Consider the following 24,051-nt stretch of genomic DNA (forward strand, 5'->3'; position numbering starts at 1 on the left):
TTTTGTTTTCTTCATAGCTTCAAATTTCACATGCAAGGACTTCTCTAGAAATACTTTCATTTAGTCCTTTAGACTCTGAAGGAATTTTATAGATTTGAGCACTGTTTTGTTCAAGGATTTCTATCTAGTAACTCAACTACCTGTTTTGTTTAAAAGGCAAAAGTAACAATGACTCACTTAGAAACTCACAAAAGATAAGAAATACCATATAGATGAAATACAGGATGCGGTATAAGTCAGTTAACCGCTGCACATTATTGCTGGTCAAATTTAAACTAAGTAATGACAGAACCTGTATGCAGTGAAGGAAATTTATTTAAAGAGTAGTGGCAGGACAAGCTGGCTTTGTGTGTTCATTGTTGGTGTGAGAAGTTTACATTATGAATAGAAAATTGTCTACAGAACAGCACTTGTTTGTTTTACAGAAGTGGTGGCAACTTGATTGAAATTATGAAGATCTAAGATATTTAAATCAGTGTTTGAATGGTCTTAAATGTTTAGATAACAATGGAGACCCCTATTTCTGTAGGACGACTGTTTTTATATAAACCATTAATGCTACACTACTCTATACATTTTCCACTAACTGACGTCTCATCCTGTAGGCCTATTTCATGATTGCATCTTCATTGGTCAAATAGAAGACGTATGAGAAGATAGGTAAGATACCTAATATGGAAGAGGAGGAAGCTAGTAACAGAAGGAAATTTGAAAAGGAATGGTAAAAGTGAAGCTATTTACCTCTACCTTCTTTTCCTATACAGAGACTAGAAATGGAAAACAGTCTGAGTTGGAGGGTTGATTCTTATGTGAATAGTGAATAGTGCTTTCATGGTCTCTATGACAGACAAGTGGTGTATTTATTTTGAGACATTAGACTGTGTTAGTGCTATAAATAAGTCAGCATTTCAATTACTCTCCAGTATCACTTGTTGACTGTCCACAAACAATGTTCTCTTTTGATTGCAGGTCATACATCTTGCTGTTGTTGTCACTGGCTACCTGATGCTGATAACACTGCTGCTTATCCTGTGGTTCAGTTTTGGATGGTTCTTGAAGTTAATTCTGGTTTTATGATAACCTATGATGTTTAAGTAGTATGTTACTTGTATTAGCATCACAGGGATGCGTGTGAAGTGTAGGACTTTATGTTATATTACTGAAAACACTACTTGTTCCTTTTCCTTAATACAAAATTTCTGAACAGTTTCTCTCAGTCAACCACCCTGACAGTATTCTCTAAAGATTGCATTGCTTGACATGAATCTTCTGTACAGTACATGGGTAGTTTTTACTTAAAAGCCCCTGTGGATGAAGATTAAGTGTCAGTGTCCAGATCCCTAGATAAAAAGTTAAAATCTGGCAGAAGTAGTCAGATTTTTGAAGGTCAGAAAAAAGTTCATTTGGAACTCTGTGTTTTGGCAATGTTGACATATAAAAGATTTTGGGAAACATATTTGGTGTTTACCCAACAAAATTAATTTAAAAACTTAGCCATAGATCACACAACAGAAATCAATTTATCTCCGTGTGGTAAATTGTAATATCAAAATTGACATACAAGAAGCCTAAAAGATGTAAAATCAAAATGCCTGCATGTGGTAGCTGAGGCCATATGATTATTATGGACTTAAAAAAACCGGCTGCTTTTGCAGTCTTTGAACCTGCGATCTTGGGATCTGGAGGTCAACATTACCACATATTCACAGAAGGAATTTATTACATAGTTACAGATGGTTCCAAACAGCTGTCATGCTCTCCACACAGCTGTAGTGATGCAAGACCCTGAATTATCAAACTGTGTAGCTATGTTCAGCTCTTCGGATAGAAGTACTTTTGTACTCTAAGGACATGGATTTTGATAATGTTCCCGTACCAATATACTGAAATATAACATAATAAAAATGCTTAAAACAAATTTGTGTAACATCATATAATTATCTAATTTGAGACTTTTATTTTCTCTCACAGAGTAAGTAAGCTTTTCACACAGTACCTCTTTCTTCATGTGATCATTCTTTATATTTAGTTCATTTCAAATCTTTGTTATTTTATCTTGGAAAATCAGTTCTCTCAAGGTCTTATGCAGCAACAGAGGTGTAAAAGTATCAAAATGGCATTGTAGGTCCTAAAATAAACTGTTTTGTTTCAATCAATCAGTCATCTCTGACCTGCATTTAGGGCTGTTGCCCAGCTGGCAGATTCAGTTGTTTACCTAGTATTTTCTTAAATGATTTCAAAGAAATTGGAAATTTATCAAAAATCTCCTTGGTAGATTATTCTAATCCCTAATTCCTCTTCCTATAAATGAATATTTCTCCCAGTTTGTTCTCTTGAATTCCAGCTTTATCTTTTCTACCTAAAAAAAACCTCCATTCAAGCCTATTCATTTACTAATGTTATTCTATGCCATCTCTGCACTGACAGCTCAAAATGTACTGTTTAGTCCACCAGCTCATTTCCTTACTCCCAAGTCTTCCCGGCCCAAAGTTGCAACATTTTTGTAACACTACTCTTTTGTTGGAAATCACCCAGACAAATTATGCTGCTTTCCTTTGGATCTTGTCCACTTCTCGAATCAAGTAATCCTTTATTACAGGTTATAAACTCCATTTCCATATTGACAGACTTTTACAATAATGTAAACATTTATTATATCCTCCTATTCAACACAGTTTTCATTTGCTGAGATGAAATTTTGTTCCACCCACTCAGTCCTTGTTGTAACCTCAGTGGTTGCATACATAGTATCCATAGCACTGTGTACTATATTCCAACCCAGTGACTTAATATATCCCCACAAATCTTATCAATTCCAGCTGCTTTTCCTGTTTTCAACTTTTGTATCCTTTTTCAAAAATATTTGTTATCATAGGTAAATTCCAGTAAAGAGAGAGTGAAGGTACTTACTAGGAAATTGAATTCTTGGAAAAAAAAAAAGAAGTCATCTAAGGATAACATTAGTAACATTGGCAGTCATATGAATTTTAGTGAAAATGGAAGGAGGCAGAAACAGGTTCAGGAAGGACATTCCAGAAATCATTAATGATCAAGGGGAGTGTAAATGTGGTGGTCTACAGAAGTTAGAGGTGATATACAATACTAGTGAAGTACTGAAATTTACCTACGATAATTAAGATATTTATAAAACGATACCAAAGTTGAAGGATAGAAAAACAGCTTGAATTGATAAGATTTCTGGGGATATACTAACTGCAATGGGTTGGGATATAGTGCCACATACAGAGCATTTGATTTTTATCGACCTTTCCTTTGGAGAGCTGCAAAAACAGCCCCAGTGTACATTCATTTGGTATAGCTCCTTCGAGCAAACATGAAGAGCAGATAATAATAGACCAGTCAGCTTGACATGTATTGTTTGTAAGTTCTGGGAAGGCATTCTTTCTGATTATACTGTATTAGACACATTCAAAATTACTTAATTTATAGAAACAATTTTAGAGGTAGGAAAGATTATACCAGTGAGGCTCTACTTGTAAGATTCCAGCAAGATATAGCAGATATGTTAGATCCAGGAGGTCAAATGCACTGTATCGCTATTGATTACTTAGGAAAGACCTTGAAAACCTGACATAGACACCAATACTATGTCCAGATCAGGAACTAAATGTATATACCTCTCACAGATGGCACTGTTGCACCAGTTGACACTGTCATCATTTTTAGAGAATATAGACAGGATTATTCAAAGTTCTGTTAAAGAGATGGATTTCTTATCGGTTGACATCCCCAATAGTATGTTGTAATCAGGGAGAGTAGTCAAAGGGGTAAATTTAATTTCACTTGCATGGGAAGCCAATCTGCAGCTTTGTAATGTCTGTCCAGAATTAATGAAAGCTAATAATGCATATGTAAATGCAGTTAGGATGTTGGAAAATGCATAAAACTTCATGTAATCATGTAACTTTCCTCCACCATTAGGAATGACAAAATCATCAGTGATCAAATTTCCAGGAAGGACTGCATAACTGCGAGTTTGAAACTTGGAAATGTATGTCTGAAAGAGGTCAGGGGAATAGCAACATACAGCTCGGTGCCTGAGGCTAACAAGTGAATCTCAAACAAGAAAGGGTTATCTACTTGGGAGTGGGTGCTGTCTGTAAAGTTTAAAGCAAATGATATTGCAGTTCGAGCCATGTCTGGTCAGTTTAGACGAAGGTCTCCCAGGGTGCATGCACTGTACAAAAGACGACTTTGCTTGGTTGACCAGAGTACAGACCCCCACTCCTCGATTTGGAGCAATAGCGCTGTCTCTCTCTATCCCCACACCTGTCTCGCTCGCTTCCCCTGTCTCCCTCTTCCTCACTTGCTCCGTAGCGCTCCAAATCCGAGCTGAGTTGAGCCGAGCTTAGCTGAGTAGCCCAGAGACGAAGTGTTGGTCCGAGCTGAGTGGGACCGATGAACAGTGCATGGAGCTCTTGTGCCTCGATTTGCACGTATGAGGTTTTGGGCATTTGAGAGGCCCGGGTTTAGACAGTACCCAGTGCAGACATGGTTGCCCAGAAACTAAAACTCCTCGCTCATGTCTTGGGACAGTGTGACCATGGAATTATCATTCAGAACTCATGTCACCACATTGTAAGGTCAAAGATAGCTGAAACCCTGAGGAAGAAGGGCTGGACAGTAGATGATGAAATTTCCTTCTTTGCCATGAATGGATTAAATCAAAGGGTTGACATGATAGCGTACTCTTCTAATACAAAGCAAGATGTAAATGTGGATTGCAGAATAAAATATTTGAGTTTGGAAATGAATAGGATACAGAGGTACACCAAGAAAAAAGCAAGAAAAGCAAAAATTTCTTCACAGATAAATATCACTTGGATTAAGTCGAGCCTTATGGTCTTTTACTGGGAGCTCAAGGTGCCATACCAAGGTTTTTTTAATATTTTAGGAAGAAATTGGCTTACCATCCAGTGATGGTGCTGAAGAAATCCTTCCAAATCCAAATATTTCAGTATAATTTGCTATAGCCATCATGTAAAATTTCTATTAGTATACCGAGGTCAATGGGGCTACCTTCATTGGAAGGCAGTTTTGTAAAATAAAATTTAAACAATGCTGTATCTTCAAATATTATCAGTATTGGGAAGGTATATTAAGGTATGTTGTTGGTGGTGTTATTTCTGTTTGAATCTTCAGTACATAGACAGGATTGATGTAGCTCTCCATGCCACCCTATCCTGTGCTAACCTTTTCATTTCTACACAACTGCTGCATCCTACATCTGGTCTAATCTGCTTGTCATATTCAGTATAATTATAAACATCCATATGTGTGTGATCGTTGAGGTTGGTCTGGTTGGGGTTTCTGTCTATATAGGCCAAACAAAATACAATTTCCAATCAGATACAAAGAACACAAAAATGTTCTCAGATACAATCATCATCATTCATCATTCATTCATGACAACTCCCACCATTTCACAGATCTAAAAATGTTATACAATGAAAATAAAATTGTTAATGTTAGTAATAATGTTATTGGTTTTTATGTCTCACTACATCTGTAATGTCATTTTTTCACCATATTTTTATATATTTATCCGTTTTAAGTCAACTCGAGATCATATCAGTAGTTTTTAGCTTTCGTGTCTGTTTGTTTGTTCCACCATCATAGGTAAACGGTTAATAGAACTTGACCAAACTTCATATATAGAGTCTACTCATCCAGGAGCAGGTTTCAATATGCATATAATTTAAAAATCACTGAATGGACTGGGGATTTATAGAAAGACTAGAAGAGATTTTTTTCAGTTTTCTCTTACACTATTGATTACTACTCATCCAGGAGCATGTTTTGATATGCATATCATTTATTATTATAATGTTATTGGCCTTACGTCCCACTAACTACTTTTACAGTTTTCGGAGGCATATCATTTAAAAATCACTGTTTAGACTAGGGGTTCATAGGAAGACCAGAAGATTTTTTTTTTTTCAATTTTCCCTTACACTATTGATTATATGAAAAATCAGTAGACTATCTGTGAAACACCCCTTCATTTTAAATAATTTTTGTTATACACATAATTTCGCTTACTCTTCAAATGCTAGAGAAAATTACTATTTTCTCTGGGCTTCATGCTTTGCAGCCATTGATGGACACCCTCACAGACCTACAGTTATTTGAATGCTCCATAACAGGAGGAAATCAGAGAATGCATAATATTTCGCTCGGCGTAAGAATTAACTCCACCTAATATAACTGAACACTGAGGAAACATGAGGTAGAACTTTTCCCCTTTGGTGTCTGTCTGTCTGTCTGTCTGTCTGTCTGTCTGTCTGTCTGTCTGTCTGTCTGTCTGTCTGTCTGTCTGTCTCAAACTATTTATTGGGAATCCACTCACTCAGGATTGTGTTATCAGGTGTTAATCAGGAAGATTATTCTCAAATATTTTTGTTAACGTAAAGGACAGTATATAACAAATGTTTAAGAGTATGTTCTTTCCGTTCCTTTATGCCATGTACATATTTATCGTACAACGGATAACAACACAGAGGATTACGAAAAATTGGATTTTTAGTCCATTTCTAGTGGGATATGTCGTGTATGTCACTTCAAGTGGGGTAATGTGAAAAACTAAAGAGCCATTTTACCTTTTCAACAGGGCAGATATTAAGGGAGGTATCATCAATGTCAGAGTGCCACACCAGTGGTCAGATATACAATATGCAACCTGAGAACCACGGAGAATTTCAAACAACTTCCCATGCGAAGAACGGGTACAAATGCTAATTTGGTATACTTACTTTACTATACTTTACTTATTTTCAGTTTATTAGTTTATTTGTGTGCTTTTGTCTGTGTGATTTACAGTGGTTGTTATGGAGTATGAAATAGACATTGAGAACTTGATAACTTCAGTGTCGGAAAGACCAGTGGTGTGGGACCAATCTCTGGAAGAATACAAATCCAGGAGAAACACAACAGAGTCATGGCAACAGATTTGCTGGGAAATCTCCAGTGATTTCCATAATATGTTTGTATAACTTATGCAGAAGTTTATCAAAGGAGGATATTGACATCTGAAAGTAATTTAAAAACTTGCCATTGTCCATTCTCAAGTCATCAGACAGTGTTGCAAATGCTCCCATGTGACTTCTCTGTCCTATCACTGGGTGCACCCACATTCTCCAGTTTCATTTACTTTTTCTTAAGTGTAGAAGGTAGAGTAAACGAAGATGATGATAGCCCATATTAATTGCCTACACTGAAAAGTGTGTTTTAAGGATCTGCTGCAAAGTGCAGGTAGTTTTGCGCGGCTCTAATTTACCCGCTGTGTGTGAAACAGTTGGTGAAAGCGGGTGCATCCGTGCATACACGTGGGCATGGTTTGTTCCTGTGCCATCTGAAAGAAGTCTTACAGTGTTATATTTTATATTTTGACAAACTAAAAAATGTAAAAATTATATACCATCAAACGAACATGTCTTTATTTTTTCCTCAGATCTACAGCATTGAAGCCTTATTGATCTATTAAAGGAGAAAAATAATAATGCCCAACCTAGGCCATACACATATAATAATTCTCGTACAATAAACATAACTAACACCAAAACAAGGTAAAAAAGCAATATTGATGTAAATAATAATAATCAAATGGCAATGAGGCAGAATGGTCTGTTGGCCCTAGTATAAGGCAGTATGGCAATGAGAAGCTAAACTGGTAACATATTACCGTGTAGAGTACAAAGGTGTGTCGGGTTGCATCTGCACTTTAAACAAAGAGTATATCACTTCTGGCCAGGTTCGCACTCAGCGCATTCTTTCTTGAACACTGACATCTCTGTTTTTCTACTTAACTTGCAAACCTTCCTTCGTATTACCTCCACTGTAGTGCCGGTGTGCAATTTTTCACCTTACGTTTCGTTACTGTTGACCACCATTTAAACTCTAATATCTCACTATATTTATTATCTTTACAATCCAGACAACTCACCACATTAACTGAAACCATATTCACTCACAGTTAACTTGGACCCTCAGCTCATATACCACCCATCTCCACATACACCGAGCTCGATAGCTGCAGTCGCTTAAGTGCGGCCAGTATCCAGTATTCGGGAGATAGTAGGTTCGAACCCCACTGTCGGCAGCCCTGAAAATGGTTTTCCGTGGTTTCCCATTTTCACACCAGGCAAATGCTGGGGCTGTACCTTAATTAAGGCCACAGCTGCTTCCTTCCCACTCCTAGCCCTTTCCTGCACCATCGTCGCTGTAAGACCTATCTGTGTCGATGTGACGTAAAACAACTAGCAAAAAAAAAAAAAAAAAAAAAAAAGCATCTCCACATATTAGCTTTATCCTTAACACCTATCCAATTTACAATCACTCTTCCTCATTCCCTACACACTTTACTGCCTACTAATTTAACTATTTAATCACTCTTGTCATAGTTACGAATAACACACAAACTCCGCTGTTCTCATGTATACAGCAATTTACTTTCTACTGCAGATTGCCTTTTTTGCTTCTTGTCACTATGCCTTCATCCAATTTGTTCTTCTTACCCCATATTTCTCTTAGGCTCAAACTTTTCCCTTTCGCCAGGGCACCTCTTGCTTCTTCTTCCTGCCTCCCAGCCGTATTTTCACTTCGTTTGTGTACTCTTGTCACATCTTGTGTTTCCGCCCCCACAATCTCTCCCTGTATCTTCCTTTCTTCTCTCACACAGGCCTCCATCGTCAGCTCCTTAATTAATGCCCTGGTCTCCCTGGTCTCCTTTCTTATCTCCCTCATCATCTCATTTACTACCTCCCTGGCTCCTTCGTTGATCGATTTGAAAATAGCATTCACATCTTCTTTTGTCAAGTTAATTTCTTCTTGCTGTGAGCTTGGATCCAGTGCCTAATTTTCTTTGGTTCTTTCTTTATCTCCAGGACCGTCTTCACCCACTTTACTGTCTCTGACTTGCTTTTCTTCCACTCTCTTCCCCACTACCCCTTCGTCCTTCATATTCTCTTCCATTTCCCGTAATTTCTTCGCTGTCCACACTCTGGTCCATAGTCCATTGGATACTACTAATTGTTGATCCTTAATGTAGGCTCTTAACCCTTGTATTTTAGCCCTGACCAAATGTTTCTTCAAAGTGTTTATATTCTTTACCCCTTCTCTTCCCATGTCTCTTTTAATCCAAATTTTTGTGTTACGTTTATCGTCTGCGCCTCTTATCACTACTTCCGCCATCAGGGTGGAAAACAACTTCAGTTTTATTGGCCTATCACCCCGTTTTTTTACCTATCCTTTCCACATCATCAATATCAACTTCACTAAAGTTAATTCTCATCATTTTCTGGATGACTTCCACAATTTTATAGGTTGTAAGCACTTTGTCTTCCCCCTTTGTCTTCCGGCACTCGATATATAAATGAGCATTTCTTCCTGCGTTCTCGGTTACTGTCTTCAATTTCTGCTTTCAGCTTCTCCTTTATTTTTGCCGTGAGTGATACAATTTCTCTCTCGCTGATTTCCACTTTGTTCATTGTCTCGTCTGTTTTCCCTGTATCCAACGCCTCATATGTACGAATTCCTTCATTTGTTCCTTCATATTTTTAATCTGCTCAAACAGACATACTTCTTCCACCACTTCTTTCACCACTCTTCTTATGACCTCCACGTCTTCCCAGCTCATGTTGCCACTGGAAGTCGGGCCGGGGTTCACCTCCACACCTCCTATAGCTAACAGTACCATAATCACCGCTGCCACCAGTATCATCCTGCCCATCATTCTTGTTTCCACTTTACCTCCTTTATTTCTAGCTGTTTCCTTTTTCCATCTCCCCTGCCATCTTCCAATAGCTGCACGATATTGATCCACGCCTATCATCTTCCTCTTCCCTCCCGTCTTACTTTTCCACTCACCAGTCACACTCCACACCGGCTCTACCGGCACCTCAACTCAGCATGGCTGTCACCGATCGCTGACTAGGTTAGACTGTAAAAATTATATACGGTAGACTCTGATAACCAAGTTATATATGCACTATGTAAAAGTTATATCGATGAGGACCGCTTGCTAAAGCGATTTCCAGTGGTGGAATGGAGTTTATCAAAGTCACTGGATAGTGGCACAAGTCAAAACCAGAATAACATGAGGGAAATGGTAAACAGTGTGGAAGGCAGAGGAGGAGGACACTGATGTCTAGGATGAGAAGAGTATGCACAAGAGAGGTTCAAGAGAATCTCTTTATCTCTCTTTCCACCCTCATATCCAATAATTATTAATTATACAATTATGGCAACATACACAATCACAGAACCTACAAAAACACAGCTATCACAGTCTCTTCTATATTTGGGTACAGTAGACTGATGACCAAAATGTCTCAAGCCCTTAATATTAACCAATAATTACAGAATACAAGGAAATTATACTACTAAACTGTGTTCTCATCTTTATTATAAATAAACAGTTTGCAGCAAAACAAACAGTAATGAAATAATGAACATGCTCTGAACATCAAACAGTACTGAATGTCATCACAAACCTACGACTGTAACGAAAATGGATGCAACAAGATGGAGCTGCAGCGCACTTGCCATTCTGCAACAACACTTTGGAGATCACTTAATTCCCAGTGAAAAAGAGTTCCCACTCCCCAGATACCTACGTGTTGGACATCCTGATAGAATTGGTTTTTCAGTCTGAGGGCCCACCTAGGAAAGTTGCCAAATTATAAGAGGAGACTTTTTGTCTCCTTGCAGCAACCTGTGTTCATCAACATGTTCAACAATCTACAGGGCCGTTATGAAAAATGTGTGAGACTTTAGGGTGCACATTTTCAACAAATGCTGCATCAACACAGTTGCATACACGTTTCCATTGTCCCCTTGCATGTTACAAAGACGTATTTTGACGTTCAGAACATGTTTGTAATTTCAGTAGTGAAATAATTTATTGGTAGATGAAGTAAATGTTGCAAAATAATTTATTAACCTCTCAAAATAAATGTGTATATACATATTTAGGTAAAAAAATTCTTAGGAACTAAAATGCATATTTCAAATTAAATAGTAACATATATACAAAGGGTAATAAAATATCAAGATTTAACAGTTCTTTCCCTCTTATCCAAACATTATATCAATCATACACAATTTCACGCATTAAAATTATTATAATTGATTTGGGTTTCAAAGATTTTATTTTCACAACTTACCCATACCAACTAGTATTTTGACAAAGTATGACCTGTCCTACTAATAGAATTTGTCCCTAAAATACAGTGTACTCCCAGATATGTACAATATATACATACTCATACTGATGAATCCAACACAATGTAACTACATCTCATATGTTGGATTAGCAGATATATTTTAATACTAGATACAATTATAGATTGTATATTCTACGAATATATAAGAAATGTGGAAGTGGTCAGGTACATTATTTTAAGAATTTCTGCATATTGCAAATCCTTGTCAAGACAGCCGTGCATAAACCCAAATCACATTCTGTCACCTGAGCAGGAGCAAATAACTAGCTCTTCTAAACGTCTCATTTGGAATTGTGAGGTCCATTAAAATATCTCAAGGGAAATGTTCTCTGCATTCTTTAAATATTTATGCTTATTGTCCTCAAATAAAGCCACTAAACATTTTGTAAATTCTTGATGGACAGCATCGATTTCTTCTTTAGTTGGTTCAGGATTCTTTTTCACTTCTAGAGGCTTTCCCACTGCAACAATACAAGTATCAAAATAATCAAGCTAGAGAACTAAAAGTCTGTTTTAAAAAAGAAAACAATTTATGAAGTGGTACAATAAGTGAATGAACATCTCACAATCACATTTTTACTTCCTTTAATATCATGCTTAGTAAAATACTTCTTGCAAGTATTATAGATGTACAAGAACTACTGGGAGATACTTCACATCTTTATTAACAGATGAACACTTGCTGCAACACATCATCTGGTATTTTAGAAATCACACTTTATAAGGATAGTTCAAGAAACTAAGAGAGACTGATACAACTTGTGAGGACAAGTTCATATTTCAACAAACATTTTTCACAGGATACTGCCTCATATAGACATATTGTACTCTCAACTACAGGCAAGATCAACAGATGCAGACAATTTTAAAAAGTAATAATAATTTTTACGAACACTTCTGCTTTCATTAAACTTCTGTTGCGTGCAACCGATCTAATAAGCACAGGTCACACATTGTATCCCCTCTCTCGCTTTCTATTGGGTAGCGCTACTAGCACTCTTGAGTAGCTGCGTTTTGTTCAGTGTTGTTTGAAAGCGTAACGGTTAGTTTACCTGCGTCCTTCTCTAGTGCATGCTGTGACTATAGCGATCGCAAGGCACATTGCGCCCGTTTATGCAACATTATGTAAGGTACGTTTTTCCAAGATTTATGGATTAAAATGGGTTATCTTACTCGTTTCATAACGAAGCAATGTAAGAATATATCAATAATTATAAAAACCAGTACATTTTGTAAGCTGGCCTATCAAGCACATCATGAAATTAATGCTTCTGTTTTTTATTTTTTCACAGATTTTATGCAAACATGTCAAAGAAAGTTTATGATCTGACCAATCATTTGGATCCTTCCGAAATAAGGAGTTATTTAGAAAATGATGACAATGAAGACTTCTTGAATGAGGAATTTGGAGAAGAAAGTGACATCCCTTCAGAGGATGAAGTAGAGGAGCGCTTTGGTGGTTTTGAAATGGAGCAGGAAGGTGAGGAGACTGATGATGTTCACATGGAGTTACCGATTACTTTCTGGGAAAGGATCGAATTACCAAGTAGCGTGATAATCCACCAGTGAGGAGTGTATGAAGGGGACCTCAAAACATTCTTACTCACCTCCCTAGGGTTATTGGAAACGCTAAGTTGGCGAAAATTGTTCTAGATTGTTGGAAAAAATTTATTTCTGACTAAATGTTAGAAAATATAGTGAGATACACAAATCAGCACACAAAAAGCATCAAAGATCATTTTTCTGGAGAAAGGGACATAAAAACCATGGACACTATAGAAATAAAGGCTTTCATCGGATTATTGTACCTAGCAGGGGTCTACAGAGGATACAGGCAGAGTCTCGAGGAACTCTGGGAGAGTAATGGTGATGGAATCAAAAAATTTGGCCTTGTGATCAGTATTAGAAGTTTTAAGACTGATTCGTTGCTTACAGCAGCAAAAAAAGCAGAAGATCGGCTTTCTCCAATACGTGATATTTTCACCACTTTTGGGCGCAAGTGTCAGAACTCATAGTCTAGGGGAAAACACAACAATTGACAAAATGCTTTCAGTTTTTGTGTTAGATGCCCTATATGACAGTTCATACCATCAAAACCAAACAAATATGGAATAAATATTTATTTTATCCTAGATTCAAGAATGTTTTATTCCTATAATTTGAAAATGTATGTGGGAAACAACCTCAAGGGCCTTTCCTGTTTAGTAACAAGCCAGCTGAAGTAGTTAAATGATTGGCTGAACCCTTATTTGGTTCTGGTCGTAACATAACTCCAGATAATTGGTTCAGTGACCTGGATCTTGTTGAGGAACTAAAACAGAAAAAAGTGTCCTTTGTTGGTACTCTGAAAAAGATAAAAAAACAGCTGCCAACACAGTTTATTGCTACCAAAGGTAGACAACAATATACTAGCATGTTTGGCTTAAAGTAAAGGGACTACATTAGTGTCATACATCCCAAGACAACATACGAATGTCCTTGTGTCCACACTTCATGATAATAAATAAATCAATCAATCCTGATTCTGGAGAGATAAACAGGCCAAACGTAATTACATTCTATAATTCAACGAAGGGAGGAGCAGATACTGTAGACAAAATGTCTGCTACATTCGATGTCGCTCAAAAGAATCAAGAAATGGCCAATGGTCATATTTTTTGCAATACTGAATATAAGCGATATTAATGCCCAGGTTATACCAATGCAGAGAAGACTGTTCCTGAAACAATTGTGTCATGAACTGGTGATTGAAGAAATTACCCAACGAAGTATGAAACCTGTTGGAATGCCCACAGACCTCCAGCAGAGCCTGAAAAGATTATGTGCTTGCACAGAAGAAAAAGATGAGCCAATTCTAGGACCGTCCAAAAGACACCAATGCATAACATGCACCACTGCAACTGGACTCAGGTGACTGTCAAAATGTGAATGCAAGAAATATAAGAATGCAATTTGTTTGTCACATGCAAATTTTATGTGTAATTTGTGCTATAGCGATCCTTCCTAGTGTTATTAAGAAGAAGAACCAAATCAAGTGACGTTTGAATGTTTCTACTACAACATGCCTGTAAGCCACCCATTCTCCTTCCATATCCTGAGCCTGCTTACTATTTATTGTATGGAACTTTTCACTAATCATATGCATGTACTTCTAATTCTTTTTTTTTTTTTTTTTTTTTCGATTTGCTTTACGCCACACCGACACAGATAGGTCTTATGGCAATGATGGGACAGGGAAGGAAGTGGCTGTGGCCTTAATTAAGGTACAACCCCAGCATTTGCCTGGTGTGAAAATGGGAAACCACGGAAAACCATCTTCAGGGCTGCCGACAGTGGGATTCGAACCCACTATCTCCCGGATGCGAGCTCACAGCGACGCGCCCCTTAACTGCACGGCAAACTTGCCCGGTTCTAATGTTTTATCAGTCATTTTACAGTTCACAATTTATTTTAATACTTTCTAGATTTAGGATAGATTTTATTATTATTATTATTATTATTATTATTAGCTGTTGTATGAACAAAATACACTTAAGTTTCAGAAAAATTATTTTTTCAAATAAAATGTGATCATTTTCAATAATTTAATATAATATAATATAATATAATATAATATAATACAATACAATATAATTTCATTTTTTTAAACACCTAAAAATATTGTTTCATGGTTAGAAGAATGATTTAAATAAGTATACATACCTTCGTTCTACAAGTACCTGTTGGGCTCATTGCGCCCGATGATGTGACTTTCAGCATTGCACCGACAGAAGGTTAAGGATTATGTCAATGACATAGCACGTGAAGTTTCTTTGAAAATGCTACAAAGCAAAACACATACGATGGAGCAGTATAGAATGGATGATGTCAAAGAAGTTTCTGATCGAATCGCTGAAGACAGAGGTCACAGATTTGAATTTGTTTGCTATTTGGAGGTTGCACAATTACTGGATTCTGTGAATTTGATCAGATATACAAAATTCCTGCAAAAAGGAATTTGAACTGTGCACAACTCACAGATAAGGTCAAACTGATGACTTTGCTGGATGTTTTGTACGGGGAGGGTGGGGGGGAAGAAAAAAGAGAAATCACGAAAAATGGGCGAGCAGTTCCTTTGCTCCAGCTAATATTGAAAAGCTGCAATGTGCACAATACTTTCTCCCAAGCAACAGATCTCTCAGTATATTGATTACAGTATCAATGACCATTTCAGAACCAGAAAGATGCTTCTACAGCCTGGAAAGAAAAACTTTTGTACAGAACACTATGAGTCAGAACCAGTTGAGTGCATTAACAATGATTTCAGTCCAGAAGAAACTAATTTAAGAAGTAAAGGACTTCTTCAGTTACAATATGATTGACAAGTTTTGTGTTAGGAAGGAGTATTGTATGGACTTCACATTTCATGATTAACAATTATTTTCTCGAATTAAGTGTTATACCAGTAAAGAATGGCATGCTGTAATAATGTTTATCTTGATACAGGACCAAAATTAGTTTGTTCTTGTTGGTTTTTGTGTTTTAATAGCTCAAATAAAAATGAAAATGGAGCAGCCAACCCATTCTTTAGTTATGCTAGCATATTATAACAATGCAGGGGATTGTTATAAAGTATACACAATCCATTAGGAAGATCATTATCACAGAGGTATCTTTGCTACTTAATACTTAAGAGCCTTGCTGGTAAAAAGGGTTCACTTCTCTGCTTTTAGAATGAAATTAACTGGAAGCATTTGCTACAAATTGCCCTAACTCTGCTTGTCACTTACCTAAGATGATAGAACTATGCATGTTTATATAAAATTGTATATTAAACAAATGTATATAAAGGAGTAAGATGAGGCATATTTTATTTTGAAAGACCATAGCATGAGGTAAAAAAATATAAAAGTTTGACACCAATTATTTCATACACAAGCTCACTATATTTTTGCTTGTACCAATAGCATGTAAAATGATTTTACCACAAGTGGCCACTGATCTTTATCATTGGAAAAAATAATCTCTTGCTAACTATTAACTTCTAGGCAGTTTAGCACCTAATTAATAACCATTGTTGAACACTTAACCCTCAGGAGGTCGCGCCGCGGTCTTTTCCACCGCATGCATTCTTCTTTTGTTACTCTGTCTACGATTGTTACAGGACAGATTTCTCCCTCCACCATATCTACCCCGCAACCTTCCTCTAGTGTTTATAGCAAGGTAGCGCTCCCTAATTGCTCTTCTGTTGTCACTCTGGATGTTTATGTGACTGCGCAGTGCTTTCGACCACAGACGACTACTGCTGTTTGTTGAATTTGCTTCTAACCCTGGAAGCGCAACTATTCGTATACACGAATTGTTTGACTGTTTACTTGTGTGTTGCGAGTGAAAATGGATTCCGAAGAAGTTGGTAGGATAAACAAATTGATTGATGGTGTGGAAAAGGAAACAAAGACAAAGACTTCGTGTGCTACCTGCTCTCTGTGCATATGCCGGGAGCACACTGTCTTCACCTGTCAAGCCTGCAGTATGGGGACAGCAGGTGAAGATGAAGAAAATGAAGATCACCGTTTTATTATCTAAGGACACAGTCAGTTCACGAATATAATGAAGAATAACAAATTGTCTTTAGTGAACAGTAAATCTCTAATTGCTATTACCCTTCTATCTGTTGTAGCCTTGGTCTTACCATTGGACAGTATAACTTATTTATATTGCTGTAACTTTGTTTTGTACATATCTTTACTGATAGTTGTAAATTACTCGTACATTGCACTATACTTCTTTTACCAGTTTACTTTTGTGAATTCTATAAATCTATTTTCTTCCTATTTTGCTGTTTTTTGATGTGTGTTAAGTAGAACATAATGTTAGTTATTGTATTATTTTAAAGCACTATTCAAATGTAAATAAATAATATTTGTATTTTTAATGATGAAAACAGAGAGTAAACAAAAATATATGAATATAACAAAAATAAATAGCAAACTGAAGTACAAAAACAATCTAGATTTCTTGCGCGGTCTTTTCCACCGCACACGACGACTGACATTACACTGCCTCGCGCAATGTCCCGAGGGTTAAGCAAGACTCTGGAATCTGATATCAAAAAATGTTCCAGGTCTATCAGTAAAAGACTTCGCTAGAACCACACTGACACTTTAGTCTAAAGAACAACTTACCTACAGTGGTGACAGGACTACGACGTGGACAAAGTCCAAATGAGTATTGAAACCATCCTCGACCAATGGGCACAACAGGTGCCACACCTGTTATCTTTTGACACCTCTTCTGCAACCAGCGTAACCATGAACCCTCTGGATTGTCCATTTGGTCAAAGATGTCAGTCTCTCCAAAAGAGAACACTGGTACCAGAGGAGCACTGTAGAGAGTAAACATTTACCATTTCAGTTCTTCTAGTCTCATACAATACTTGGAGGAAAAAGCAAAGTAGTATAACTTGCAGTAATGTACTTCTGAATAAATGTGTGCATGTCCTGTTTTTCTACGGGGTTGGTTATGAAGCAAGATGAGTCTTCATAGCAAGTTTTTATGACTGGATGCCTTTCCTGATGTCAACCTCATCAGACGAGTTAATGGAATGAAATGAATGATGTGATGGCCTATATGACAGTAGAAAGGGGAAGGGTGTAACCCGGTGCCGGCAATTAGCTTATTCCTATCGAATAGCACCAAGGGGTTTGCTCAAGGCCTTACATCCCCATCTGACAGATGAATCACCATCAACAGCATCATATGCCCTCACTCCATATGAGCACTGTGGACAGGTTTGGAATTTAATCCAAGCTTTTGGTACGCAATCTAGTGAGTAGAAATTGTATACCACCACCTCTCCTACCCCACTGGACAACATTCTGATTAAATTTTTTCGATCAACAGGACTATAACCAGCTAACCATGGTGTCAGACCATATAGACTTGATGCGTTAACAATCATGGCCACCAGGGGGGCTGTACTTTTGAATAACACAGTAAAAACTAATATTCAGTCTTATGCACAAAATACAGCTTATAACAAAAAATTATATTAAAATAGTAGATTTAGATATTTTAATAACTATTCAAGAACAAAACATCAAATATGAATAAAAATCAACATGGGAATAAAATCCTGATGTGAACAATCTCATTTAAGAAATCTTTAAAAAACTTATCTAAAATTATTAATAAATAAAATATACATGCTTTTAAATTATTCCTGAAACTAGTCAGCCAGCCAGTATCAAGTTATTTGTAGTTACACCAATCAATGAAAAAATCAAATAAGAGAATGAAATTCTAAACAATTATTAGTATAATTTTGTGAAATACACTATATTTACTGGTACTAGAAAATATTTGAACCTGGCAGTTTATTTCAGCATTGTTGATTTGTATTGGTAGTGACCGGATGCATCATATGTTATGATACATTGAAAACTGTCATGAATTTCAAATTCCCCTGATCACATATGAAGCTGCAGATTATTTCACACAAAAATATGCATATTTGCAATTTGTATTTAATGTAATAGGAATTAAGATGAAATCCGGAATGACTACAAATACTTCCTATTGTGCTAGCGATGATTAACACCCCTTGCACAATTGTTGTTTGACATCTCTTGCCACCTGTGTGTTCAATAAAAGCAACTTTAATCAATGTATATCTCACAGGGCATGCCTTGAACCACATGATGCACCAGGGATCCCATCAATAGCAGGCATCATTACGGAGAAAAAGATTAACAACCAAGTGTATCATATATGATACAATAGGACACTAGAAAATACATGAAAACTTGGGTGTGTAAAATGTGTTAAGTCCAATTATTCACTACAACCTCTTAAATTTATTTTGAACTGTTAGGCTATTCAGCTGCCAAAACTCACTTTGATTAAATAAATTTATGAACTACCCTACCTGAAAGAGAAAACATATGGTGACAGTATTACACTTGAAAAGGCATATTTTAACACTTTAAATGAAGTCTGGCATCCAAATTTTAAAATAAACATAATATTAGTGCAACAAGCACAACTAAACCACCAAAATGGAAGTATATACACTGTATCTCATAATTTTAAGAAATTCCTCAAACTTTGAAATTCATTTATCCCAAAAACAGCATATCTGGAGTTAACACACTTTACCCACCCACCGAACAGAAGACCTTACCCGTGCTTAATGGCAAGACGTATAAAGCCTTTTCTTCTCTTCAAGATGATGCGATATGTTCCTGGCTTGCTTTCCAGGGCCTCAGATGCTCCCCCTACAATAAGACAGGCTGCCCTGCCTGTACCTGGGGACCCCAGCAGGTAGTCAATGCTCTCAGAGGAGGCTGAACATGAACCTGTAACAGTAGCATAGCATGGTAGACTGTAAACGGGGCTTCCTCAAAGCAAGTTACATTAATTAGTCAATACTTTTCAAATGAATATATTATAATGATAATAATCAGAGAATAGCAGCTCATACTGTCATACAACGATACACACATACAACAGCATGAGGCCAATATCAAATAAATGAATAAATTTTGAAAAATATTTTAAAAGCAACTGAGCAACTGACAAGAAAAATGAAGCAATAAAACATCCATATTGAAAGATGAAAGACTCCTTGATGTTTCGATTTCCTAGCTATTAAAATCATAATGGCAATTGTTGTTTTATCAAACTAAAGATCAAAATCACCCACCCTATTAAAATCAGTCTGTAAATATGAAACTAGTGAAATTTTACATACGAGAGCTCTAAATAAAGTGGTGGCAATATTGATAGAACACAATATTTAATGAACTAACAAGTACAATTGCAATACATGCCTTCAATGAAGCCACCCTCGAAGTCTATTACCTTTTGCCCAATCTCAAAAGCCATTGGGGACTGTTGGCAAGGCGTTCTCTGTTGATGGCAGCGACGGAGTGCCTTACTGCACGGTGTACAGATTCCACGTCAGGAAATCGGCAGCCGCAGAGGGGTTCCTTCAACTTCGGAAGCAGATCAAAGTCACAAGGACACATGTCTGGGGAGTGCGAAGGGTGTTCCAAGACCTCCCAATGCCACCGTTGTAATAAGAGCTTGACATTGTTTGCAAAATGACAACGTGCAATCCTCTCGCAATACGTGGATGTTTGCACCATACAGCCAGACGCAGATGTGTGTCCAGAAATTGGCAATAGTAGTCACTGTTGATGGTTTGTCCCTCATAGTCATATGACACAGTCAGCATAAGCTTCACCCGACTGGGTTCCTGTGGAAATTTCTGTGGATGTGGCGAACATGGACGACACCATTTATTCGATTAACACTTTAATTCAGGCTTGTTGGCTTGTACCCACATCTCATCAATGGTGACAGTATGCTGCAGAAATGTGTCTCCTTCATTGTGGTATCTGTCCAGATGGATGCCAGCCAGTGCATACCGGTGCCATTTCTGTACATTGGCGAGTTTATTTGGAATCCAACGAGACGCAATTTTCCTCATGTTAAGACATTTCGTCAGTATGTGCCACACCGTTTGGTGACCGAGACCAACCTCTGCGGATAATTCCTGGACAGTCCATCGAAGGTCTATGGAAACACGACCACTCACGATGTCAACCTGATCTTGAGGAATGGACAGCAGACCTGTGTGGTGCAAATTTTCAGTCTCATTCCGGCCTGTATGAAACATCTTGACCCATTGTGTAACCATCCTATACAGTAGGCTTCACGTAATCCTCGATAACATTCTGAGGCATTTTTGCCACGGGCAATCTATTTTAATCCTCAATGATCACAAGTATAGAGACTGGATTTTCCACCTAATCAGTACTATTATTTATTATAAGGTACTTAAAACCTTTTACATTACAGTACCGGTTTCGACCCTATGTATGGGTCATCTTCAGCTGCTGAAGAAACTTTAACTTTTTTTAAAATAACATAATGATAAAACACTGCTGTACTTATTCTAACTTTAGATGGCTAATTCTAAGTTACACTGATACATTGTAGTGTTAAACTGTGCTTGGATGAGAAACGTAAAAGTCTAAAATTGTTCAACATTTCATTATGATGTCACTGATCTTGATGTTCAATCACACACGCATTCTTTTGTTTTCTGTATTACAATGTTAAACACTATTATTTTAAATTGTTTTAAAAGTCTTCTTTCTAATGTAAATGGTACTATGCTTTTATAAAACTTGCATCAGTAGGAAGTCTATGTTTTCTAAAAGTTTAATAATAAAGTGACACATGTCTTGATGTTTTTAACATACTTTGACTTCTACAATAAAACAGCTGTGAGTTGTGTGTTTTGAAGGGATGAATAAATTTAAAATCTTCATGTAATTTGCTTGAGGTCAAGTTGTCTAAGTTCAGTGCCTCATTATCTGAAGTGGGATGGTGAAAATGTTCCCTTCTTCATAACTGGGATCTGTTGGAGAATTGTGCTGTGTCAGATTATTTTCTTGCTGTCTTATGTTCTTGCACGGCGCGCTCCCGACAAGTACGCAGGTGACACGCTACTGACTAGTAGTGCCAGACCTGTAGCTTAGATCCTTTCCAACAGAACAAAGATGGCCTAGGCCACTATAGCTCAATTGGTAGAGCAACCGACGTGAAATCGGGAGGTTGTGGGTTCGGATCCCACTGGTGTCCAGTTGGCTATTTTTGTTCTGTACTTAACATCTCTTCAACACGTACTAAATGTATGTAACATGACATAATAGGTTGAAAGTAGGTTTTGATTACAATGGGGTCATAAAAATTCAATATTCATCCAATTTTTTACTTGTGATCATTCAAATTATCAATACAGGACATGAAGCTAATAGATTATGATTTAATCCACAAACGCTGATCACCTTTTGAAAACACGCTTTAGAGCGGTGAAATCAACACTCTTCACTTCAACGCCACACAGCAACAACACTCCCAACTGGATGTCTGTCAAATTCACACTACACATCAAAAACAGCGCCACCTGACTGTGTCCATATTCTGTTTGCACCTGCCCGATCTCCTGCGAATGTCTGGACTACGTTGCCACTACTTTTTTTTCAGCCCTCGTAACATGCTTATAGTCCTTCTGTCAGTTTTAAATAATGACAACTCAGGATTTTGTTGTTTCTTCTGTTTTCCTGTGTTTATTTGGCTTTCTTCTTATCCTACATTTCCGACTTGTCAAGGCGGTGCCTCAAAGAGTGCTGAAACCTGGCCTCCTGGTGAAGCTGGGAAGCATAAACAAGCTCGTTGGGTGCTGAGAAGAGATTGATGTAGAAGTACTGGGATTGATGAGGAGAGATCCTATCTACTTAGAGACAGCAGTTTATGAAGATGTGGAGATTGTCCATCCTTTCGTGTTTTCATGTTTGTACTTGTCTCCTTTTCTATTGTTCTCTCTTCCCCTCTTCCAAGGCAGACCCGTCATTGTGTTTATTCTATTACGTGTTCCTATTCATGTTCCTATCTTTCTAGTATGTGGTAAAACAAACCGTACTCAAATTACAAACGTGCTCTGAACATCAAGATGCATCATTACAACATGAAGGTGATAACAACACATATCTAACTGCATCAGGACAGCATGTGTTCAAAACATGCACCCTCATATTTCACGCATTGTTCATAATAGTCCTATAGATTGTCGAAAATGGTGATGAAAACAGGTTGCCACAAGGACACAAAGAAGACTATCTTCTCTCGTAATTCGGGAAAATTCCTATGTGAAACTAACTGGAAATTGGAATTTTTAGCAAGCTCCATAATATCCAGGGAGTGGGAAGGGCGTGGAGTTCCGTTCCATGGAAAATCAAGGGATCTCCAAAGTGTTGTTGCAGAAGGGCAAGGGTAGGGTGACCAGATCGAACAGATAAAAGAGAGGACAAAACTATTTAAAAAGGAGGACAATGATGGGAAAAAGAGGACAAAAGTCCTCTATTGAGAGATTGAATTTGGATATGTTTATATTCTGATTTTCACACACACACACACACACACACACACACACACACACACACACACACACACACATATATATATACAAAATTTACCCATTTACATATTATACAGTAAATTCTTACAAAATTTAAACAATGAAACTAATTTACATGCCTTCAGATTATATTGAACCATTAAGAGGATTTTCATATATTTTACTTTGAAATGGTTTCTATTATTGGTCCATTGTGCTGAGATCAATGATAATATTTGCATTGTCCCATGGTATAGAAAAAAGTATTCAAGTTTTAATAACTCGGCACTACAATCAAATGACTTACGTGAATTGAATTACTTCATTCATTTCTGACTACAAGGTAACTTGTTAAATTCAGGGTCATTACCACTCTCATTCAGGAATTATTTGAAATTGCAGAACTGCTCAGAATATTTCACATCATCAATTTGGAAGGATTTAGACTTAGCTTGCAAATACAGAATACATTTCTCACCATCATAATCAATATCACTTTTCAGCGCCATCCATTTAAAACAGGCTTCCTTCAAATCCCGGTTATCTCCTGTCGCTTGTAAGGTTGTCAGCTGTCACACATTAACATAGTGTTCTGGCGGGGTATTGCTGAGAGAGAAGTATAGTATCTATTATCGTAATACAAGGCATGCGTAGAATAATCACATGTACTCTATATCTATAGTCATATTTCTACAGATAGATATCCATGATGCCGTCGTGTAATTAATGTAAAAACGAAATAGTAAAGCAGATTCTAAAAATAAAAAATAAAAGGGGGGACATTTCGGGATGTATAAACATCACTTGTGATAAATTTCCAGTAAGTACAGCTTGGGCTAGGATATGAAATCATCCTAGTTC

General features: G+C 37.1%; 2 protein-coding genes across 3 annotated transcripts in view; one reads left to right on the forward strand and one right to left on the reverse strand.

Moving 5' to 3' along the window:
• LOC136857990 (kynurenine 3-monooxygenase) overlaps positions 1 to 1,132 on the forward strand; it is a 111,464-nt gene extending 110,332 nt beyond the window's left edge. Inside the window, exon 11 of the mRNA XM_068225229.1 lies at positions 970 to 1,132. Coding sequence (XP_068081330.1) covers positions 970 to 1,077 — 108 coding nt within the window. The 3' untranslated portion in view covers positions 1,078 to 1,132. The remainder of the gene's footprint in view (positions 1 to 969) is intronic.
• A 9,802-nt stretch (positions 1,133 to 10,934) lies between these two features.
• The window catches only part of LOC136857969 (2-acylglycerol O-acyltransferase 2-A), a 175,568-nt gene continuing 162,451 nt past the window's right edge, over positions 10,935 to 24,051 (reverse strand). For both annotated transcript variants that reach the window (XM_067137113.2, XM_067137111.2), the window contains exons 4-6: positions 19,405 to 19,579; positions 17,408 to 17,607; positions 10,935 to 11,704 (exon numbers count right to left, since the gene is read on the reverse strand). In XM_067137113.2, coding sequence (XP_066993214.2) covers positions 11,547 to 11,704; positions 17,408 to 17,607; positions 19,405 to 19,579 — 533 coding nt within the window. In that variant the 3' untranslated portion in view covers positions 10,935 to 11,546. The remainder of the gene's footprint in view (positions 11,705 to 17,407; positions 17,608 to 19,404; positions 19,580 to 24,051) is intronic.

Source organism: Anabrus simplex, chromosome 1 (assembly GCF_040414725.1).
Source record: "Anabrus simplex isolate iqAnaSimp1 chromosome 1, ASM4041472v1, whole genome shotgun sequence".
NCBI lineage: Eukaryota > Metazoa > Arthropoda > Insecta > Orthoptera > Tettigoniidae > Anabrus > Anabrus simplex.